General features: G+C 43.0%; 1 protein-coding gene across 2 annotated transcripts in view; it reads right to left on the minus strand.

The window, feature by feature from the left end:
* The window catches only part of CDH11 (cadherin 11), a 152,856-nt gene that overhangs the window by 45,588 nt on the left and 87,909 nt on the right, over nt 1-19,359 (minus strand). The window contains exons 1-2 of one of the 2 annotated variants that reach the window (XM_060084424.1): nt 4,656-4,791; nt 2,559-2,956 (exon numbers count right to left, since the gene is read on the minus strand). In XM_060084424.1, coding sequence (XP_059940407.1) covers nt 2,559-2,786 — 228 coding nt within the window. In that variant the 5' untranslated portion in view covers nt 2,787-2,956; nt 4,656-4,791. Of the gene's footprint in view, nt 1-2,558; nt 2,957-4,655; nt 4,792-19,359 lie in introns of those variants that run through there. The other variant, XM_060084423.1, reaches the window with a different exon arrangement.

Consider the following 19,359-nt stretch of genomic DNA (forward strand, 5'->3'; position numbering starts at 1 on the left):
AGGGCATGATCCCTGCCCCCATTCCTCTGGCTCCCCACCTAACCCCCAATAATAGTTTATGTTCATTTGTTTTTCCTGCCTCAGACCTGGCAAAAGTCAGGGGCTCAGCCATCTGAATGTGCAACAAGGAAATCAATGCAACACTTACTTTAATGGGAGTATTTAGACAAGGAATGTTTCTAGGGACCCTCGTATATTACATATTAATTCGGCAAGACTCTTGGGAATTAAACGAATTTCATGATCAACCAAATAACTGAAAAACATTTAAATATACTGCTCATTATTTTTATCTTGTTTTCAGAGTTCAAAGTTGGATATAAATTCCTTTTTTCCCCTCTCCAACAAAGATGATCCATACAACCAACAATGATATTTATTAGTTTCCACACAAAAAGCAGTTTGGCAAACCATTCAGTGCTATCAAGGGATCAGTTGCTGAGGTGGACACAGCCAATTCCTAACTCCCAAGACTGATGGCATCCCCTCTGCAGAGCACAGCCTGATGCAGACTGTGCTTCCTGCAGGAAATCTAAAAGTCCATGGTTTGCCAAATTCCACTTTTTGAGAGCATCTTCTATCACTCAACCTTGAATGTCATCAAATCAAAGGTTTTTAGGGAACAAGTCATCTAGTCTAATCCTCCTATTCATGGGGGAACTACAGATCAGCATTGTCTCAAAAGGAAGTTCCATAGGATCCAACCACTTTATTTCTTTTTACTCCCATCCAATCCGACATCAGGCTCATTTTCGTGTGTCTAGATTTTCCATCCTCTTCCATCTGCTGCCTTTTAGGAGGCATGACATCTGCTTGCTCCACAGAGATGCTGAAATGGCCCTCTAGGTCCTGTCTCTTCTGCACTCCCCACCCTAATACACACCCTGCTCCCCACTGAGAAAGTCCCTGTGGCAGATGTTCTATTTTCTCAGAAAAGTTCATGCACAGCTCTCCACGTTGTTCCAGCCACACAGCTCCTGCTGTGTGTGGCTCAAGTCTCTTCTTCCTCTCTGGGCATACAGCCCATCTCCTTGATGGAGGGAATTCTATGTGCCAATTATTTCCCTGTGCTCCATTTCTCAAGGATACTTCTACTTTGGGTGTAATCTTTCCATTTTGGATATAAATGATGAAATTGCTCGAGTACATCTCTTCAAAAAGGCACTTTTCCAACCCTTAACAATATTATTGAGATGCTAATATGAACGTCCTCCAAAGATGCCAATTCCATAAACATGGAATGCTATTCTCAAGTTAAGCAGCAACTAAGATAACTTCATTGGAATCTATGAGGCTCAGAAATGAGCACCCCACAAATCTTCTCTTGTCCCTTTCCCCCTTGGCAGGATAACTTTTACTCATCCTTCAGGTCACAAGTTATTACCACTGTCTCCATGAAACTTCCCTTCATCCCTCCCAAACTTTACCATGTAAATTGAGTTGCTAGTGAATTTCTTCATTATTCCACTCCTTGTTTTAGTTTTTTAATTGCTTAGATAAGTGTCTCTTTTCCACTAGTCCCTGAACTCTTGGAGACCAAGGACTATTTTACCCTAGTTTACCATTTGCCTCGCTCTGTACCTTCCCATAGCAGGCTTTATGTTCTTATGTGTGTGAACACCTATCTCCTCGCAGTTAAGGTCACTGTCCTCTAAAAGATGGCCGTATGTTTTACCATAATTGATATAGCAGACAGTCAGTTTTTCAAACATATTTTGTTTGTTTGTTTTTGTTTTTTAATTTTGGCTGTGCTGTGCGGCTTGCAGGATCTCAGTTCCCCGACCAGGGATTGAACCCGGGCCTCCTCAGTGCAAGTGCCAAATCCTAACCACTAGACCACCAGGGAACGCCCTCAAACATATTTTGAACTCTCTACCCTTGCACTTTTTGGAGGGGGTACACAGAGAATGCAGGATTTCTCAGTAGTACTAAGCTTTCTCAAGCTTTCTGAAATGGGTTTGGCCATCCCTAAGCCAAAGTGGATAAAATCCTACCCATTCTTATGACACATCCATTCATCTTGTCAAATATTCACAGAGGCATCCCCAAAGCTGAACTTTGGTACAGGACCTGGGGATACAAAAATGATGCTGTTCCGGATGGAAAGTAGCTTAGGGTCCAGTGAGGGAGATAGATGAATACATAGACATGTGTACTACAGAAAGGAAAGCTATGATGAAAGGAGTCCAGAGCATCATAAGAACACAAACAATGCCATCCACGTTTGGGTTTGGATGTGGTAGGGGAAATGCCCCCAGTTGGAGAATGGTTAAATACATAATCATCATTTCTATTCAGTAGACTACTGTGTAACCATTAAAAAACAGAGTTTTGAGGGCATAACATCAAGTGGAAAACTGAAGTGTTCTTAACATGGATAAGTCTATGAACTAAAAAAAAAAAAAAAAATGGCTAGAAGGATGTATGAACAATGATTTTGCGGTTTTTACTGATGGCCAGACCATTATTATTTTCCCTCCTATATTTTTGTTTCGACCATACCCTAGTACAGGGATGGTGGAGAGTGAGACATAAATGTGGAGTGACAGCAGCCTTACCCTGCCCACGAGCACGGGGTCAGGCCCGGTGTACTCCTCGATCACGAAGAACTGGTTCCAGACCCAGCCTCTCTTGGAGCGCTGCAGCACCTGGCCCTCCTTGCCCTTCTCGTGGTGCCCGTGGAACGAGGGTCGCAGGTGGCTCCTACGCTCCGTGGCGAAGGCCTGGCTATGGCACAGCATGCCCAGGCACACCAGGGCGGCTTGTAAACAGTAGTTCTCCTTCATTTTTGGTTACGTGGTAGGCACAGGAGAATGCGGCTGTCACCCCTTCCAGCGACTGTGCTGCGGCCTGGCCACTGGTGGCCTCCCACGCGTCACGCCGAGCTCTCTCGGACTGGAATGTTTCTCCTCGCTGAGCACATCACGTCAGGGCTGCCCACTTCCCCGGTCGGCCTCTGCAGGCAGAAAGAGAGGTCAGACTCGTCGCAGGCTCCATCCCCACTTCATTTCAATTCCATTCTGTAAACACTGACCCACTTTGGACCCTGTTAGGGCTTTGCTCTGGATACTGAGGATGCAGAAGCCAGTGAGAAATCGTCCCTGCTCTCTGGCCGTTTACCACGCGGTGCGTAAGATAAACACATACACGAAGAAACCCCTCAGGATCTATATGAGGATAAAACGTGTGCGCTGTGGAATCCAGCTGCCCAGGTCTGAGTGTCATTTTTACCATTTACTAGCTCTGGGTCTGGTTTAAGCCGACACTGAGCTCAGCTTGCTCATTTATGAAATGGGCTCACGAATCGAACTCACTGCAAGATCTACACAGGGATACACGAGTAATACCCCTAAATCTCTTAGCACAAGGCCTGCTATACAGTAAATGCTTCATATTTATCTGTTATGATCATAACTGCTTGGGTATGTTTTTGTAATAGGGAAACTTAGGGCATTATGGGCAGCCAGGAGAGGAACACATAATTGATGGGGGTTGAGGATGGAGATGGCAGAGAGTGGGGACTGTTAAGGAGGACTTCCTGGAGGATGGGACGGATGGGCACAGCCATCAGACGAGTTACTGTGATAAGAAGGGAATGGATGGGACGTGCAGGTAGAAGGAACAGCGTGCCCCAAAGCCCAGAGCTGGTCACAAGCACAGCACGTCCCAAGACTGTTCGGCTTACTGGATGGTATAAGAAAGGAGGAAGCCAGCAATGAATCCTTCTAGATATAGGAGGTCGGGGCAGACCCTAAGATGGTCACTGATGGCCACTAAAACATTTGTCAGTGAAATAAGGGGTCAAATTCTCATTGTTGGATCAATATAGTGTCAATTCAGTAAGCAAGATTTGCTCTTGTCCGGTCCAGTGTCCACCCAAGAACCTGAAGATCCTACCTTAACCTGACAGTCTTTCCAAGGATACTTTATAAGCTCTCTCCAACAAGGAAAAGCAAAATAAAACAGCATCCCCACCAGCTGGTCCAAAGGTCTTGTTCCTGGCACCCAGCCATGACTCAGCTACTCATCGATAGTAAAGATGAGCTGCTAACGCCTTTCCATGCCTCTTGTGGTTTCTCACCTACAGTCACTCCAATCTTCTCTCTAGCACTCTGGTTCATATATATATATATATATATATATATATATATCTCACATCTTCTTTATTTATTCCTCTGTTGATGGACATTTAGGTTGCTTCCATGTATTGGCTATTGTAAATAGTGCTGCAGTGAACATTGGGGTGCGTGTATCTTTTCGAATTATGGTTTTCTCAGGATATATGCCCAGTAGTGGGATTGTAGGATCATATGGTAACTCTATTTTTAGTTTTTTAAGGAATTTCCGTACTGTTCTCCATAGTGGCTGTACTAGTGAAATTGGTGAGATTCTTGAGTGTTGTAGGAATAAAAACCATCACCTAATTCTTTGCTGTATGATTTGGATGAAGTGGTTAGATGGGAGAGGGGGAATAGGAAAGAGAGAGAAAGCATCTTGGCAGAGTGGAATGTACCTAGATTTGGAGGGCAGGTAAACGTGAATTGGAACACCACTTCTGTATATTTCAATCAAGGTGGCCTTCGACATGTCAGTCAGGCACTCTTAGCCCCCTCAGTCTCATCTGAACAATAGGGATGACAAGAATTGGTACACACATGCAGGGCTGAAGACAGAGAGGGAACTGGGCACACACTGGATCTCTTCCTCTCTTTCTAGAGCACCATAGTCCAAGCATGCAGCCCTCACTCAGCAGAAGGAAGCACTCTTGCCTTGCAGGTGGAGATGCCCAGAAGACAGGGGTGAGGTGCTTTCTCTAAGAGAGGAATTGAGGAATAAGAGTTACATGGAGGTACCACAGCCATCTGGCCTTAGAGGTCTCAAAAATAAGGGAACTGGTGGCATTCTAATTTGCTGGTGCAGAACCCCTTTTCTTCTGAGGCTCTTTGATTTCATCAACCCAAGCCTTTCTGCTCCTTTGTAATATGGCAAAATGTTATCTGGGGAGGCCACAGATGTGCATTCATTTCAGGTGTCCACCACGGTCCTCAAGACCATTTTATGATGTGTTATGCAAGTCTCTTTTCAGGGAATAGGGAGTTTAGTGTTTGTTGTAGACAGACTCTGGGATATGTAAAAGGCTGTGTGCAAGAGAGAGAAAGATTCAAAAGGCAGTGTCATCACTTAACAGCTTCACCCTGAGACTCAGGCATATCAATACTACATCAAATGCTGTTTCTTACAAGGCATACTGACTGCATGAAAAGAGCACAGGGAGGGACCAGAAGGAGTTTGATCCTACACTGAGGCAATGTGAAGCCATAGGAAGATACCTGCATTTAAGTCAAAAAGCCAAAGATATGATTAAGAATCTGCCACTTAGCTGGTACTGGGACCTCCCTCAGCTCCAAGAGGGTGGCTCTGCCTCATTCCCTGTGAAGTGAAGCCATTGGGTGACATTTTCCACAAGTGGTTTCCAGGTTCATGTTCTTGTTTGGAGTTGGGGTGAGATATCTTGGGGGCACTTCTGATTCATACACCATCTCCTTACTATACTGGTTTCCTCTTAATGGTTGGGATGATATCTTATTCACAATTAGATGGCCAATGCCTGAGCTCAAAGCAGGACACCAATTAAAGCTGAATGTATGATTTGAACCCCATACTTCAAGTTCAAACTTGATATTGCCACCATAGAATCTCAAGAAGAAGAAATAGAAAAGAAAAAGCATATGGTGCAACAAGACCTCTGCCCATTTTATACCATGCCAATTAGTAAGTGTTCATTCACACGGTGATAAATTATTCTTGCATATAAACTGTGAAGTGTATTTGAAAGAAAGGGTTAATTAAAGTTGATATTTCTGGGGCTTCCCTGGTGGCGCAGTGGTTGAGAGTCCGCCTGCCGACGCAGGGGACATGGGTTCATGCCCCGGTCCGGGAGGATCCCACATGCCGTGGAGTGGCTGGGCCCGTGAGCCATGGCTGCTGAGCCTGCATGTCCGGAGCCTGTGCTCTGCAACGGGAGAGGCCACAGCAGTGAGAGGCCCGCGAACCGCAAAAAAAAAAAAAAAGTTGATATTTCTGCACCTCTTTCTTCTGGCTGCCATTTTGCTGTAAAGCACAATTATTTCTGACACTAAACGTGTTGAAACTAGATGACAACTTTCTTTTTCCTTTACAGAAGAAAAATTCTAGCCTAATACTAATGAATTTAAGAGTTTCTACATGACCAATAAACAATAAATTTCACTCTTTGTTAAAAAGGTGAAATTATCTATTTTCTTCTGTTGGAGAGAATAGCAAAATCAACTTGCTTTTAAAAGTAATTCCTTGAGGGCCTCCCTGGTGGCGCAAGTGGTTGAGAGTCCGCCTGCCGATGCAGGGGATACGGGTTCGTGCCCCGGTCTGGGAGGATCCCATATGCCGCGGAGCGGCTGGGCCCGTGAGCCATGGCCGCTGAGCCTGCGCGTCCGGAGCCTGTGCTCCGCAACGGGGGAGGCCACAACAGTGAGAGGCCCGCATACCGCAAAAAAAAAAAAAAAAAAAAAAGTAATTCCTTGAAACCGTTATTTATAAGTGCTTATATGGCTGTATGTACTATATAAAGTTATTTTAATGGCTAATCTCAGGTATGTTAAGACGAATTTTAAGACATTATTTTTTAATTCAATTTCAGAATGAAAATTTACTTAGCAAAAGCTTTTTCTAGCTATTGCTCTAAAAACTTTACAAATAGTAACTCATCCATTAATTTCTATAACAAACTTATGAATAGGTACTGTGAATATTCTTATTTTAAAGGATGGAAACTGAGGCCCGGATAGATTAAGCAACTTGTGCAAAGTTATGCTTCAGATAAATCGTAGGGCTGAATCTGAGCCCATGACGTTTGGCTCTAGAGTCTGTGTCTTTAACCAGTGAGCAATACCAGCTATCACCACTTGTTGGTTTCTGAGATTCATAAGGAGACGATACAGACACTGTGATAAAAACAGTAACCTAGATGCCACGTGCAGTAAACCAGTATGAGAACCTAGTATATACTCATAATATGACTATGATGAAAATGTCAATAACCGTAAACATTTGTCCAGTGTTCTTGTCTGCCTAACATTCTTCTAAGTGCTTTCAATGAGTTGAGTCATAAATTTTCACAGTAACTCTGTACAGTGGTATTACTGTTATCCCCATTTTACAGATAAGTAGTCTGAGGCATAGCAAGATTAAGTAACTTGCTCATAGTTACAGAGCCAGCAAGTGGAGGAGCTGAGATATAAACACTGGATGCTTGGTTCCAAGACCTGCATTGTTACCCCTATAATCCCATGTGATATTGCCTCTCTAAGAGAAGGCTGAAGATCAAATATGGACACATATCATAAGACATAGCATAATAGTATAATGATGAAAATAATTTAAGTTTTGGTGGCACTCTGGTGGGGGGTAATACTGTAACTAAAATATTAAACCAAACTAGAAAGAGGAAGATAAAGCATTTTATAGCAATGATCAAAGTGAAGAGGAACAGGAAGTGATTATATCAGTTCATCAACAACACAGTACAACCAGGTCCTTGAACAGCACTAGTACACAAAAATAAGCCTTTGCTTTTTATTTTTAAACACCCTGTTTCAGAATTTCGATATGTATAGGTTAAAAAAGATGTGTTCAGAAAGATGATTATTATTATTATTTGGAAATGCTTCTAGAATCTAGAGATCTGGTTGATGTATGCAGTGGTACAGAGTCTGCAGGAATCACTCATGAAAATGAACAGGAGACCGCCCTCCTAAGAAGACCTTCACGTTGTTAACAACTAAGGAAACATATCAGTGTTCTAACTGGTTTTAATGAAGACCCCCAAGGCAGTTCTTGAACAATCCTTCCATTTAAGCACTTTCTAGCAGTATGCCAGAATGTCTAAGCATTGAGGTTCCACTAAAACATACAGGAGGACTTTATTTTATGATGGGAGCATATTGCTTGCAAGGAAATATAAATGTTGTTGAAAGTCACAGGAGTAATAACATGACAGGAAAATGGATTTGCAAAACCACCAGCTCTAAGTGGAAGGCTCGCCCCTCTATCTTGAGAGCAGATAGCCCGTCATAAGCTACTGCGCCTTGAGCATAAAACTCACTGTGCTTGCTTTTGTCTCCGTTAAAGAAAATGACATACGGATGTTTAAGTATATTTGGACTCGTGCTGGAAATTGTTATCGGGTAGAGAAAAAAAGACGAAAACGCTTGGCAAAAATCAAGCGGCTTTGTTTTTTTTAGCTTTCTCCTCCCCCACAGAGCTGGAAGGATCAGACAGGCTGACCTGTTCTTTTCATTTCCAGGGAGTTAATTTACAGTAAAAGACAGGTTATCATTACATTAAGAATATTACCGAGCCCACCAGAACTCAAAACCTTATTCTGCAAGTGCAGTGTCCTCTTGTCAGGAGCTCAGGGGCTCCGGTCCCCACTGCAACAAACACAGCTTTGTGACCAATCGGATTCCATTATGCAAATTAATTCAAGCATATTTTATTCCCCGTTCAGATCTCATCACTCAGCACTGAGCTGGTCTCTAGTTTCAAATCAAATCACAGGAATTATGCCATGTCTGTGGAAATCACAGAGAATGGAGAGAGGAAGTATTACAAGAACTACTGAATCACATTTATTCCCCGATTTCTACGCTTGGAGCAAAGCATAACCTTGTGGTAAGTCACTTCTGCTCAGGTGCAGAATACACAGCAGAGACTGCCAAGCAGGCATTGTATATGTTACTCCACTCTCTGATACCAAATTCAAATGTTAAAGTAGGTAGCAATGGGCTTCCTTGGTGGCGCAGTGGTTGAGAGTCCACCTGCCGATGCAGGGGACACGGGTTCGTGCCCCCCTCCGGGAAGATCCCACATGCCGTGGGGCAGCTGGGCCCGTGAGCCATGGCCGCTGAGCCTGCACGTCCGGAGCCTGTGCTCCGCAACGGGAGAGGCCACAACAGTGAGAGGCCCGCGTACTGCAAAAAAAAAATTAGGTAGCAAAGAGGGCTCCTTATCAATGACCATGATGTGCTTTAAGGGCAATTGGAATGTTTAAAACTGTTCCATGTAAGTTTCATTCTCTGCTTCTAGAGAAATAGAGAACCACAGGAGTGTCAGCTTTGGAAGTGAAAAGATCAGTCCCTGCCTGGTGTTGGGAAGGCCTGGGTCCAAATCCTAGTTCCATCACTTATGGGCTATATAAAATTAGGTAATGATAGTTGAAATTATCCTTGACGAGGTGCTTGATTTTTCTAGTACTCGGCAATATACTCAGGGCTTGATATACACCATTTAACTGTATTTTCACCACAACTGTATGTAAATATCACCCACAATATTATCTACAAGGAAACTGAGGTTGTGAGTGATTAAGTAAATCACTCAAGGATACACTCTGAAACACTGGCAAGGCTGCAATTCAAATTCAAATTTATGTGACTGCAAAACCCATGCTTCCCCAAACACTAAGAGTCGATGTTCCTGATCTTCAACACAAGGACATGGTTTAGACCATCTCCAAGGATGGTCTAAACTCCATGCTGTATTTGACATTGAAAAAAATCTTTGTTAGTTGTGAATTTCATTTAAGTATGTACAATCAGCCTTTATATTCTTAGGCTTTTGTGGCCACAGAGTATTCTAGAAATCCATCTTAAGTCCCCAGATCCCAAACATATAGAATCATTCACTGATTATTTATTAATCTTTTCAAGTAATTAAATCATCTTCAAATGATAAGATGACTAAACACAATCTGTGATATGAAGGACTTATTATTTTTGCTCTACTCAATCCTTAAGATAGTCTTTTTCTCACTGTAATATTTTAAAATGTTAATCATTAAGATGAATAAAATATATCAACACATACAGTTAATAACACTGTCACCAGTATCATCTCGGGCTATGAATACACACCCTATATGAATGTGTGGAAAGAGAGAGATCTTATTTTCCATTTTTCTTTGCATGAGTGAAAGTACCTGAGGGAAGATTAGGGCAAAAACGGTAATGATAAACAGATGCTCAACATAATGTCATGTCACTTGTGGTATCAAAGGCCTGTATGTAAATCTCTCTTTGTCTCAGAGCAGTGAATATCTATAAAGCTTTCTTTATTTCCTGGTTCCTTCATTCAGCAGTAACTTTTCACAGTGCCAGACCTGGGTTGGACCCTGGAGGCTACAATGCCTCTCTGATCTGTAGAATCTACTCAAACAATGGTGAGACAGTTGTCTAAGCAGATAAATGAGCGTATGATGTGATAAGTGCAAACAGGACTGGGTAAAAGAACACAGAGGAATCAGTGACCACATCTCTGCAGATGAATTTGTAACATATCACTCCTGCCTTCTGGTACTTGCCTACTCCAGCCCCTTCCAAGCAAATACCTATATTAACAGTCTCCCACATCTGGAGTTTCCACTGTCACCCAGAGCCATGGATGATTGAACCACATATAGTCCAGTGATAACCAAACCATAAACCAACCCCTGATTTTATCAAACTGTGTAACCTTGTTCAAAATGATAACCTGGGTGAATCAGATTCACTGGGGAACTTTAATGAAAGAAAACAGGACCATTTGCCAGTTAGTAAGGGAGCTGAAACAGAAGGTTATGAGGCACCTGGGGGATGGAGTAGCCACAAAGTGACATCTTATGGCCAGTGTTTCAGTGAAATCAAGGTATGAGCAAGTCAGTTAGAAACCAAACAGAAACAGACATGGCCTCTGTCCCTGAGCCACATAAATGGCAGAGTACACGGCCCTGTTATCTGAAGATCTTGGCAATCAAGGACTTCCCTCCAGCTGTTGTCTCCACGGGGCCCAGCCCTACTGATATTCTGTTTCTGAATTTCTATGAGGTTGTTTGCACTGCCCTCCCTATACATCAGATGACAATAAGCCCCTTGTACATGAGCTAACTTGAGTGCTTTCTTTTATCATCAAACAGCAAACCTAGTAAACTATCAATACAATAATCAAGAGGAAAAGTTAGGTGGTTCTCCCCCTGGTCAAGGGTGAAGTACTATAGCTGTGGAGATCCTTTGTTCAGATGTAGAAGATGCCTATTTCTTCTCTAAATTTCCAAGGAATACTGGGCAATAGGTAGAGGTGTAGAACAAAAGTCAAGACACTTGTGTTGTAGCAAAGGTTCTGCCACTAAACAGTTGTGTAACCTTAGAAAAGACACTCTTCCTTTGGGACTAAGTTTCTCCTTCTATAAAATAGAAGACTGGCAATAGCCTGTTAAGGAGCTGTCTACAGGAGCCTGTGAGTCTGTGCTGGGCTGAGACACAGCAACTTTCCCTGGATGGAGAGAGATGAAAATTCATTTAGAAGGTCTGGATCCTGCTGCACTGGCAGGGCTGCTCCATGCACAACTCCAGGAGTCCCACTTACATCAGATATAATGTGAATGGGGCTCTCTGGGACTAGGCAATGCAAGACCTGCTAACGTGACAGGTATTAAAACCCAGCATTAGGAGTCAGGACTTTCCCTGATGGACAGTGGGAATCCGTTAAGTTCTCTGGTCAGGAGATGGATGGAGTCCGAGCTATCAGGGGTACACAGGATAAACCAACATGAGAAATGGCAGTTCCGACAAAATTGTTGAGGGCATGGGCTCAGGAGTCAGATGGGGTTAGAGGATTACAGCTCAAGAGTTACTGCTCACGACCTGTGTGACTCAACCTCTGTAGGTCTCCACACTGCAATACTGAAAATGTGGAGAACACCAGGACCGGCCTTAACAGGGGAGTTCTAAAATGAAACAAGATGGTGCATGAAGAGAACTCCATGTAGCACTTGACATGGGTTGGCACACAGCAGGTGATAAAAACGATAAATTAGGAGTTTTGTTCCTTCAACAAGAATACATAAATATGTACTATAAGCCCTGGATGCACGCATATGTCATATAATACACATACAACATGCAATACGGTGCAAGCCTCACAAAGGTCTCCAGGAGGCTGGCCATTAAGGAGATACAGACACACCGATATTTATAATAGGGATTGCTAAATGCAATGATACTAATATATGAGTCCAGGGAGACTCCTGGAGTCATTGCAGTAGTTCAGGTGAGAGATAGTATGGTTCTGAACTAGAAAAATAACGCTTCTATGGAGGAAAGAAGGCTTTTCTAGAGATCATGCGACGTGAAGGTTCTTGGGAACTGGACAGATTGAGGACAGAGGAGGAGACTGCAGTCTGGGGGGAGTGAGAAGACAGTGGTGCTGCTCCTGGCCTCAAAAGATGACACTGGTTTGGGGATAAAGAGCAGGAGTTTGGTTTCAAACATATTAAGCTTGTAAAGCCAATGGATTGATGTTCAAGTGGAAAGCTCAGAGTAAGTCAGTTCCCAACTTCTTCCAGTAGTAGGTATTGTCAATGTCAGCATTTCTGTTTCAAGTTCGGACATTTTGTTGCATTAATCAATCTTAGAATCTCAGAACTGGGGGAAATCCTAGCTTAGATTTTCCACTCTTCGTCCTTCTTCAACAGACAGATGGGAAAACAGATACAGAAATGATAAGTAACTTGCAAAATAAAAGACAGCATGAACAAAACCTAAAGACCTCACTGTATAGAGCGAAAATATAGGGGCAGGAACAAGTATCGACAGTGAGAGGTAATTTTTATAACATCTACCCTGCCCTTTCCCCTCAAAACCTGGATTAAAAGCAGTCCTCCTTTTCAAATGATTTCTATGGAAACGGCCAGTCCAGGTTCAAGAAAGGAACAGACAATCAGAAATAAGGACCTGGGAGCTCTTTAAAGATGATCAGTGGAGAACTGGAAGAGGAAAAGCAATCTACATATTCTCTCTAGAATGTGACATCCTGCAGAGAACCACTTTCCACAAAGTCTGTTTTTTAAAGCATAAACAATAAGAGGAGGAGTTATCCCAGGGTGGCCTTAGTAACTGACAAGGGCTTGATATGGTTTTTTGAAATAATTACTAAGGCGAGGAGAGAGAATGCCTCCAATCACCACCTCTGAGAGCCTTTAGAATTCTGAGAAGGCCAGCCTGTGACCTCAGTCCACTGGGGTCCCTGTGCATCCGTCCAGCTTAATCAACCGCTGAACAGGAGTGAGGAATGGAGAGTCAAGCTGCTTCCAATTATCAGAAGCTTGATTTTTACCCAAGTGTGGGTGGGCTGTTCTGGAGGTCTCTTTCTAATGGACCTCCCCAAACTATGCTATCATGCTAAGAGTAGACTAAACTCTGCCATATTTTAAATGGCTTTTTTTTTTGTATCTTTACATACCCCACAGAGAGTCCCTGCCCCTCCTTGTTTTCAGAAACCAGACACCAACAATAGCTTCATAATGATCGCATTGTGGTTTCAAATAATCCAATCTTTGAAGCCCAATTCTTTCTTTTCAAATGCATTAACATGATTTATCAAAAGTAAGGGTTTTTTTTGAAAAAAGTTAAGCATAAAAGAAAAGTAATGGGATACAGCAAACTAGTCAAGTGCCTTGTACGTGTGCAGAGCATTTTCTGAAGCATATGCCAAACACTCTCAGACAGACAGGACTTTCAAAGGCAACACTAAGTGTCTTTTGTGGGTCTCAGATGATATGGTTCACTTAATTAGATTTTCTATAATCCCAGGTTAATCCTATTGTGAATTACAGACGTGAGTTCACTTGCTTGGCAAAAACATCTATTGCTACAAATGCATTTCTGGAAAAAATACATACCTTACTTACAATGCATTACCAGAGTCATTATCACAAAGAGACCTACTTCATCCTCTCCCTCTGCCAGGAAGAAGGACCATTTCCATTCGTTTGATCACACTGTCCTTTTAAGCAATTTAATAAGGGCACTTTTAACCCTTCCTTTTCCCTAAGATTTGGAAACATAGCTAATTTCTCACTGAATTCTTTGCCCCTGACTACAGTGATGTATATGCCGACATGGCCTCTGCCCCTCATAGGGCTTAAAATTTAGACTATACTGTCTCAAGAACTTTTCTGCATATTAGAATTAACCAGGGGGGAGCGAGGTTATTTGAAAAATCCCATTGCCAAGGCCTTACTCTAAACCACTTGAAAGCAAAGAAACCGGGATTCAGTATATTTGAAGTTCCCGGGTGGTTGCAGTGTACATTCAAGCTGAGAATCACTGATCTAGAGCTATACCCGCCAATATGGTAGCAACCTAGACACATGTAGCTTTTAAAATTTAAATTCATCTAAATTAAATGAAATTTAAAATGTACTTCCTGCACATGCTAGTCCCATTTCAAGTGCTCAATGGTGATTTCAATCATTGAAAAACAACTTCTGTTATTAGTCAGCGTTGGTCTTGGGCACTAAAACATTCTCATCTTAAGCAGAAATGTCTGTTCAGGGAATGAAGGTAGACAAAGAACACTGTTCTAGGCATTCAGAACCTGCCATGAACTCATTGCTTACGGCCAATCACCTAGACCTCAGTTTTCCTATCTGTGAAATAAAGGGCTGGGTAACACAGTGACTCTCCACATGACATTAGCAGAATGCCTGGCAAAATCAAGGGATAGGGCTACAACGGGTGGGGGGTGGCTGAACCAACGGGCCCCATACTCCACGGCAAACAGGACACGCAGCTAGACTGGGCAAAATGCTTCCTTGAAAAGCCTTTCAGCCGCATTAGAAAAAATAAAGGAAAAAAGAAACCGCTTCTGAGATCTTGATACCTAACAGACTTGCTGTCTCAATCCAGCAACAGTAAGTTCCGGCTTCAGTGCCTATAATCTCCTGGTTTACGGAGGAGGTCCGGGCTCAGGAAACCGTGGGACCACTGACAACCAACAGCTCACTTCACCTCTGTGAATCTGTTTTCTCTTATGAAAAGAAGGGCAAATGATGCATGACCTCCCTGGCTCCCAAGTTAAGTTGAGGGTCGAATAAGATAATGGTTTGGGAAGCTCTTTGTAAAAGCATAATGTGGGCTACACAGGTGAGGGGACGCATGATGAAATGCTGACAGCAGTGGCAACTTCCATTTCTTTGAGTCATTTTTAAAGTTTTGGCTTTTAACCTTTAGTGGTGTGGATTGTAGTTAAATGTAAATGACCTGTTATTGTTACAGAAAGGAGATGGGATTTCACTCGTTTTCTCTGATAAGGTTATAAAATCTGCCAGATGCTGCAAATGTACACGGGCATCCTTTTTGTTTGCTCCAGGACCAGAGGGGATTCTGTAGTGGTGACTTGTGAAGACACTGACCTTGCCTAGGGGATGGTGTGTGTGTTGGGGAGAGGGGGATGGCTGATTCCAACAAGGACCCAGACTCGATAGGGATAAAGGCCAGAAGTTTCTCTGCAGAGACTAAGGGTCTTTCAGTTATCCTTGATATGGGATGAGAATGGAGCAATGATAAGGAGTATGGACAAAGCTGCCAAGTACTTGTCACATGAGAGGGTGGGCTCTCCTGACCGGATGAGTTAGGGGAGGCCATCTTGGCAAATCACTCATTCTCCATTCAGCCTCCTTTTGAAACAGCCCAGTCCATGGGGAAGAAGGGGTTGGCATAACTGTTAGTGAGTTATCATCTACAAACTAGGTTTTGTTTTCTTGAGCACCTACTGTGTGGTAGGCACCTTGCTAGGTGCTAGGTGCTTTATATAGGTTCTTTATAGCCTCTCTCCCTCCAGCATCTTTGAGAGTTTTGCATTATTGCCTCCTTTGTCCAGATAAGGAAACAAGGGCCAGAGGAACTTCACTTTCAGAGCATTCGGTTTAGTTGGCACCTGAAATGAAATTTGAAGCCATATATGGCCCATTCGGAAGCTCTTATCTTTCCACCTTTGATGATGAACTTCTCTGTAATTGTCCTCTGAAGGTCTTAATTTTTCCTTCTGGGGATGCTCAGAGCTCAGCAGGATCTTATTTCACATCACAACCACTTAATAAGTATTTGTAGGATTTCTGCAATTGTTAAATGCTACAAACTTAGGTGAAACATATTCTTTGCTCTCAAAAACTCAGGTTACTAGCATCTTTAGAGAGTGCGGATTTCCTCCAAGAGTCTTGCAGTTAATTCTCCACTTCAAACAAAACCAGTCCCTTAACATTTCCTTAGAGGAATTGCCCCAACCCTTCCCTAGGTGTTCTCCAGCTGCCCCACTCTTCCAAACAGTCCTTGAAGGAATGAATCACAATTTCCAAACCTCTCTCTCACAACATTTTCCACTTTAGAACAAAATTTTCCTCTATATCCTTCACTGCCTCAGCCTCAAAGAAAGTGCTAATGAGTAATAATATGCAAGTGGTGCAGGGAACTATAGGAAGGCAGCCAGACAATAAATGTCTTCCAACAATAGGAACCAGCCCAACGTGAGATAGCTCTGTGAGATCTCATGAGCTAATCATCATTGAAAAGATTAGGTATGTGCTCATGGAAGGAAGGATTATGCCTTAATGGAGGCAAGTCCCACACATCAACAGTTCATCTGAGGGCATCCAAGGTGAGGCCCAGAAGTATTCTCTGACAGGAAGACCACTGGTTGCTTCAATACCCACACTGCAAAGGAGATTCAATCCTATTTTTAACAGCAAATGGAGAGGAGGTGACAATAACCTTTTTTTTTAAACAAAATTACGTAAACAAACAAAAAATATAAAACTTTAATCACTGTATAGAGCACCAAGGTGACAAAGTACAATGGGATATTTCCCAGGTACGCCATGATGTCTCCCCAGGAGAAGCATGTGCAGCAGGGGATGGGTTCTGCCCTTGCTCTCAAGAATCTTACATCCTTCAATCAAGTACCTCTTTCCAAAAAGATTTTATCAGAAGGGCAGACTTTTGCAGTCCATGGTACTGCTGGTAAAGTGGAATGGGCTCTCTAGCATCACCCACTAAGGGGAAGTCCCTTGGACCAGAGTTGCCCCAGTCACACAAGGAGCAGAGGAAGACTGAACAACAAGGTAGTTATTGTATAAGTCATGAACTTTATCATCAAGGACTTACTTAGCCTTCCTGGTAAGACATCCATGACAGAGATGCCCACTCTTGTGTCTCAAGGATGGCTGCCCTCAGGGACATAGAAACATGACTTGGTCTCCTCATTCAGTCTCTTCCTGCTTCTGAATACAACCTCTTCACTGGGTATCCCAGGCTGGGACCCTCTGCATCCCCAAGGTCTAAATTCCCATCCTCCATCTCTTCTATGCATAGACATTTTAAGATCTAAACTCCAGCAACCTAGTAAATCCCACCCAGAACTCACAAGGTCGGGGCGGGTTGGGGAGGGGAGATTCAGAATTTGAAAGCTAGTTGATTTGACAAATATACACATTCAAAAAATACTAACAACCCCAGATTAAGTAGCTCATTAAAATGAACAGTAAAGATGAACATTCAGAGAGGTCAAAATATACTCAGGATGGCATAGCCACTTCACCCAGAAAGGAAATAGGACCTAGATCTGGACACAGATGGGTAGAATTTTGGAATATAGAAGTGGAAGGACAGTACTAAAGCCCCCTTCTTATTCCTCCTCAGAAGCCATGCCCTCCGCATCATGAGTTGCTGCCTTGTTTCTTGGGAAACCCACTACCTATCCTCACCATGACTGCTTCTCTGGTGATAAGCCCAGTTGGACTGCCTAGGACTTTGAGGTTGTACCTAGGCCATGCCAGGTTTTTCTCCCTGGGGTCTGCCCCTGACTCTGGCATTTTTACCTACTTCTTGGGGTCTCCCTTCTATCTGGGCAGAGCAGACAGTACACGATGCTGCCTCCTGCCCGTATCTGCTGTGTAACTCTGGCGATGACCGTTCTTCTCCCTCAGATGTATTCCCTTTGGACCAACCCAGAGCAAGGACTCTGGGATTCTGGGATCTTAATATTTTCTACTGCATTAGAGTTATTCTAGCTAACCACTCCAACCAAACACACACACGCACACACACAACACACGCCTGTGTCTCACCTTCCTGCCCTTCCCACTCTGCAGCTGAGATGTCCCAACAGGCCCTATGGCAGAGTCTCTGCACCTTGCTGCTGAATCATGTTTTATCCAGCAGGGAGTGAACTGAACCCTCGGCTGCTACAGAAGTTAAATTCTTTTTTTTTTTTTTTTTTTTTTTTTTTGCTGTACGCGGGCCTCTCACTGTTGTGGCCTCCCCCATTGCGGAGCACAGGCTCCGGACGCACAGGCCCAGCGGCCATGGCTCACGGGCCCAGCCTCTCCGCGGCATGTGGGATCTTCCCAGACCGGGGCACGAACCCGTATCCCCTGCATCGGCAGGCGGACTCTCAACCACTGCGCCACCAGGGAAGCCCTAAATTCTTATTTTATGTCAGTATTTCACCAGCTTGTACACCCTCTTCAACAGATGCCCAGCCTTCAGTTCTTAGGTAACCATTAAGATCTTCCTACAGAAGAGGAAGGATTTAAGTGTTACCCAGGATACATCCTGGGAACAGGATGGAATGGCTTTTCAGATTGTATCCAGATTGAAAAGTGACTCTTAGCATAAGTGAGTATAGAGGATAGGTTTCTTGACATGAGGAGGGGATGGAGATTTCACTTTGAGAACGCTCAGAGCGAAACACCAGTGATATCTAAACCAAAATCCAAAAAAATATCTTCCTGGGGTCATAAGAAAAAGCAAGAAGACATTTTGTTGAACATATTTAAAAGGAGCAGCGTCTCCTTCAAATCATTACAAGTCACAAACTTGGTACTGAGATTGCACTTTGAGCAGGTAGATGAGAAAAGATACATTTTTTCCTGCAAAGAGTAATGAATTGTTATACAGCAGAAAATAACACAACATTGTAAAGCAATTATACTTCAATAAAGATGTTAAAAAAAAAAAGAGTAATGAAGACCTTAAGACAAGGATGTGATTTTTTTTTTCCAGTGAAGCCATCTTGGAACAAGAGAGCATGATAAAGAGGAGAAATTCAGATTATAGCAGAATAGTGAAAATTCTTTTACTTATAACTGGCTAAAGAATTTTAAGTCAGTTCCTTAGTGAGCATGGAGAATCGGAGTTTATTTTGGAGACAACTAGACATCATGCATACTGGATAAATGGATGGCTTCAGAGTAAACTGTTTGCCCATATTCTGTTGTATGGCTCTGGTAATCCTCAATACAGTTCTTTTTGCCAATGTCCTACACAACAGAAAACAGCAATTTTTTTAGAGAGAACCTGGCGTCAATGGGCACACACCGGCATTTGCAGTCAGGCTTGTGGTGTGCTGAACTGACAAAACTATGTTGCAATTACCCTTGATAAAACTGTTTTAATATGGCTCACTTTTCTTGAGTTGGGTTGTGTGTTGAAGCAACTCTTGCTTTGCTAA

Source organism: Mesoplodon densirostris, chromosome 19 (genome assembly GCF_025265405.1).
Source record: "Mesoplodon densirostris isolate mMesDen1 chromosome 19, mMesDen1 primary haplotype, whole genome shotgun sequence".
Classification (NCBI taxonomy): domain Eukaryota; kingdom Metazoa; phylum Chordata; class Mammalia; order Artiodactyla; family Ziphiidae; genus Mesoplodon; species Mesoplodon densirostris.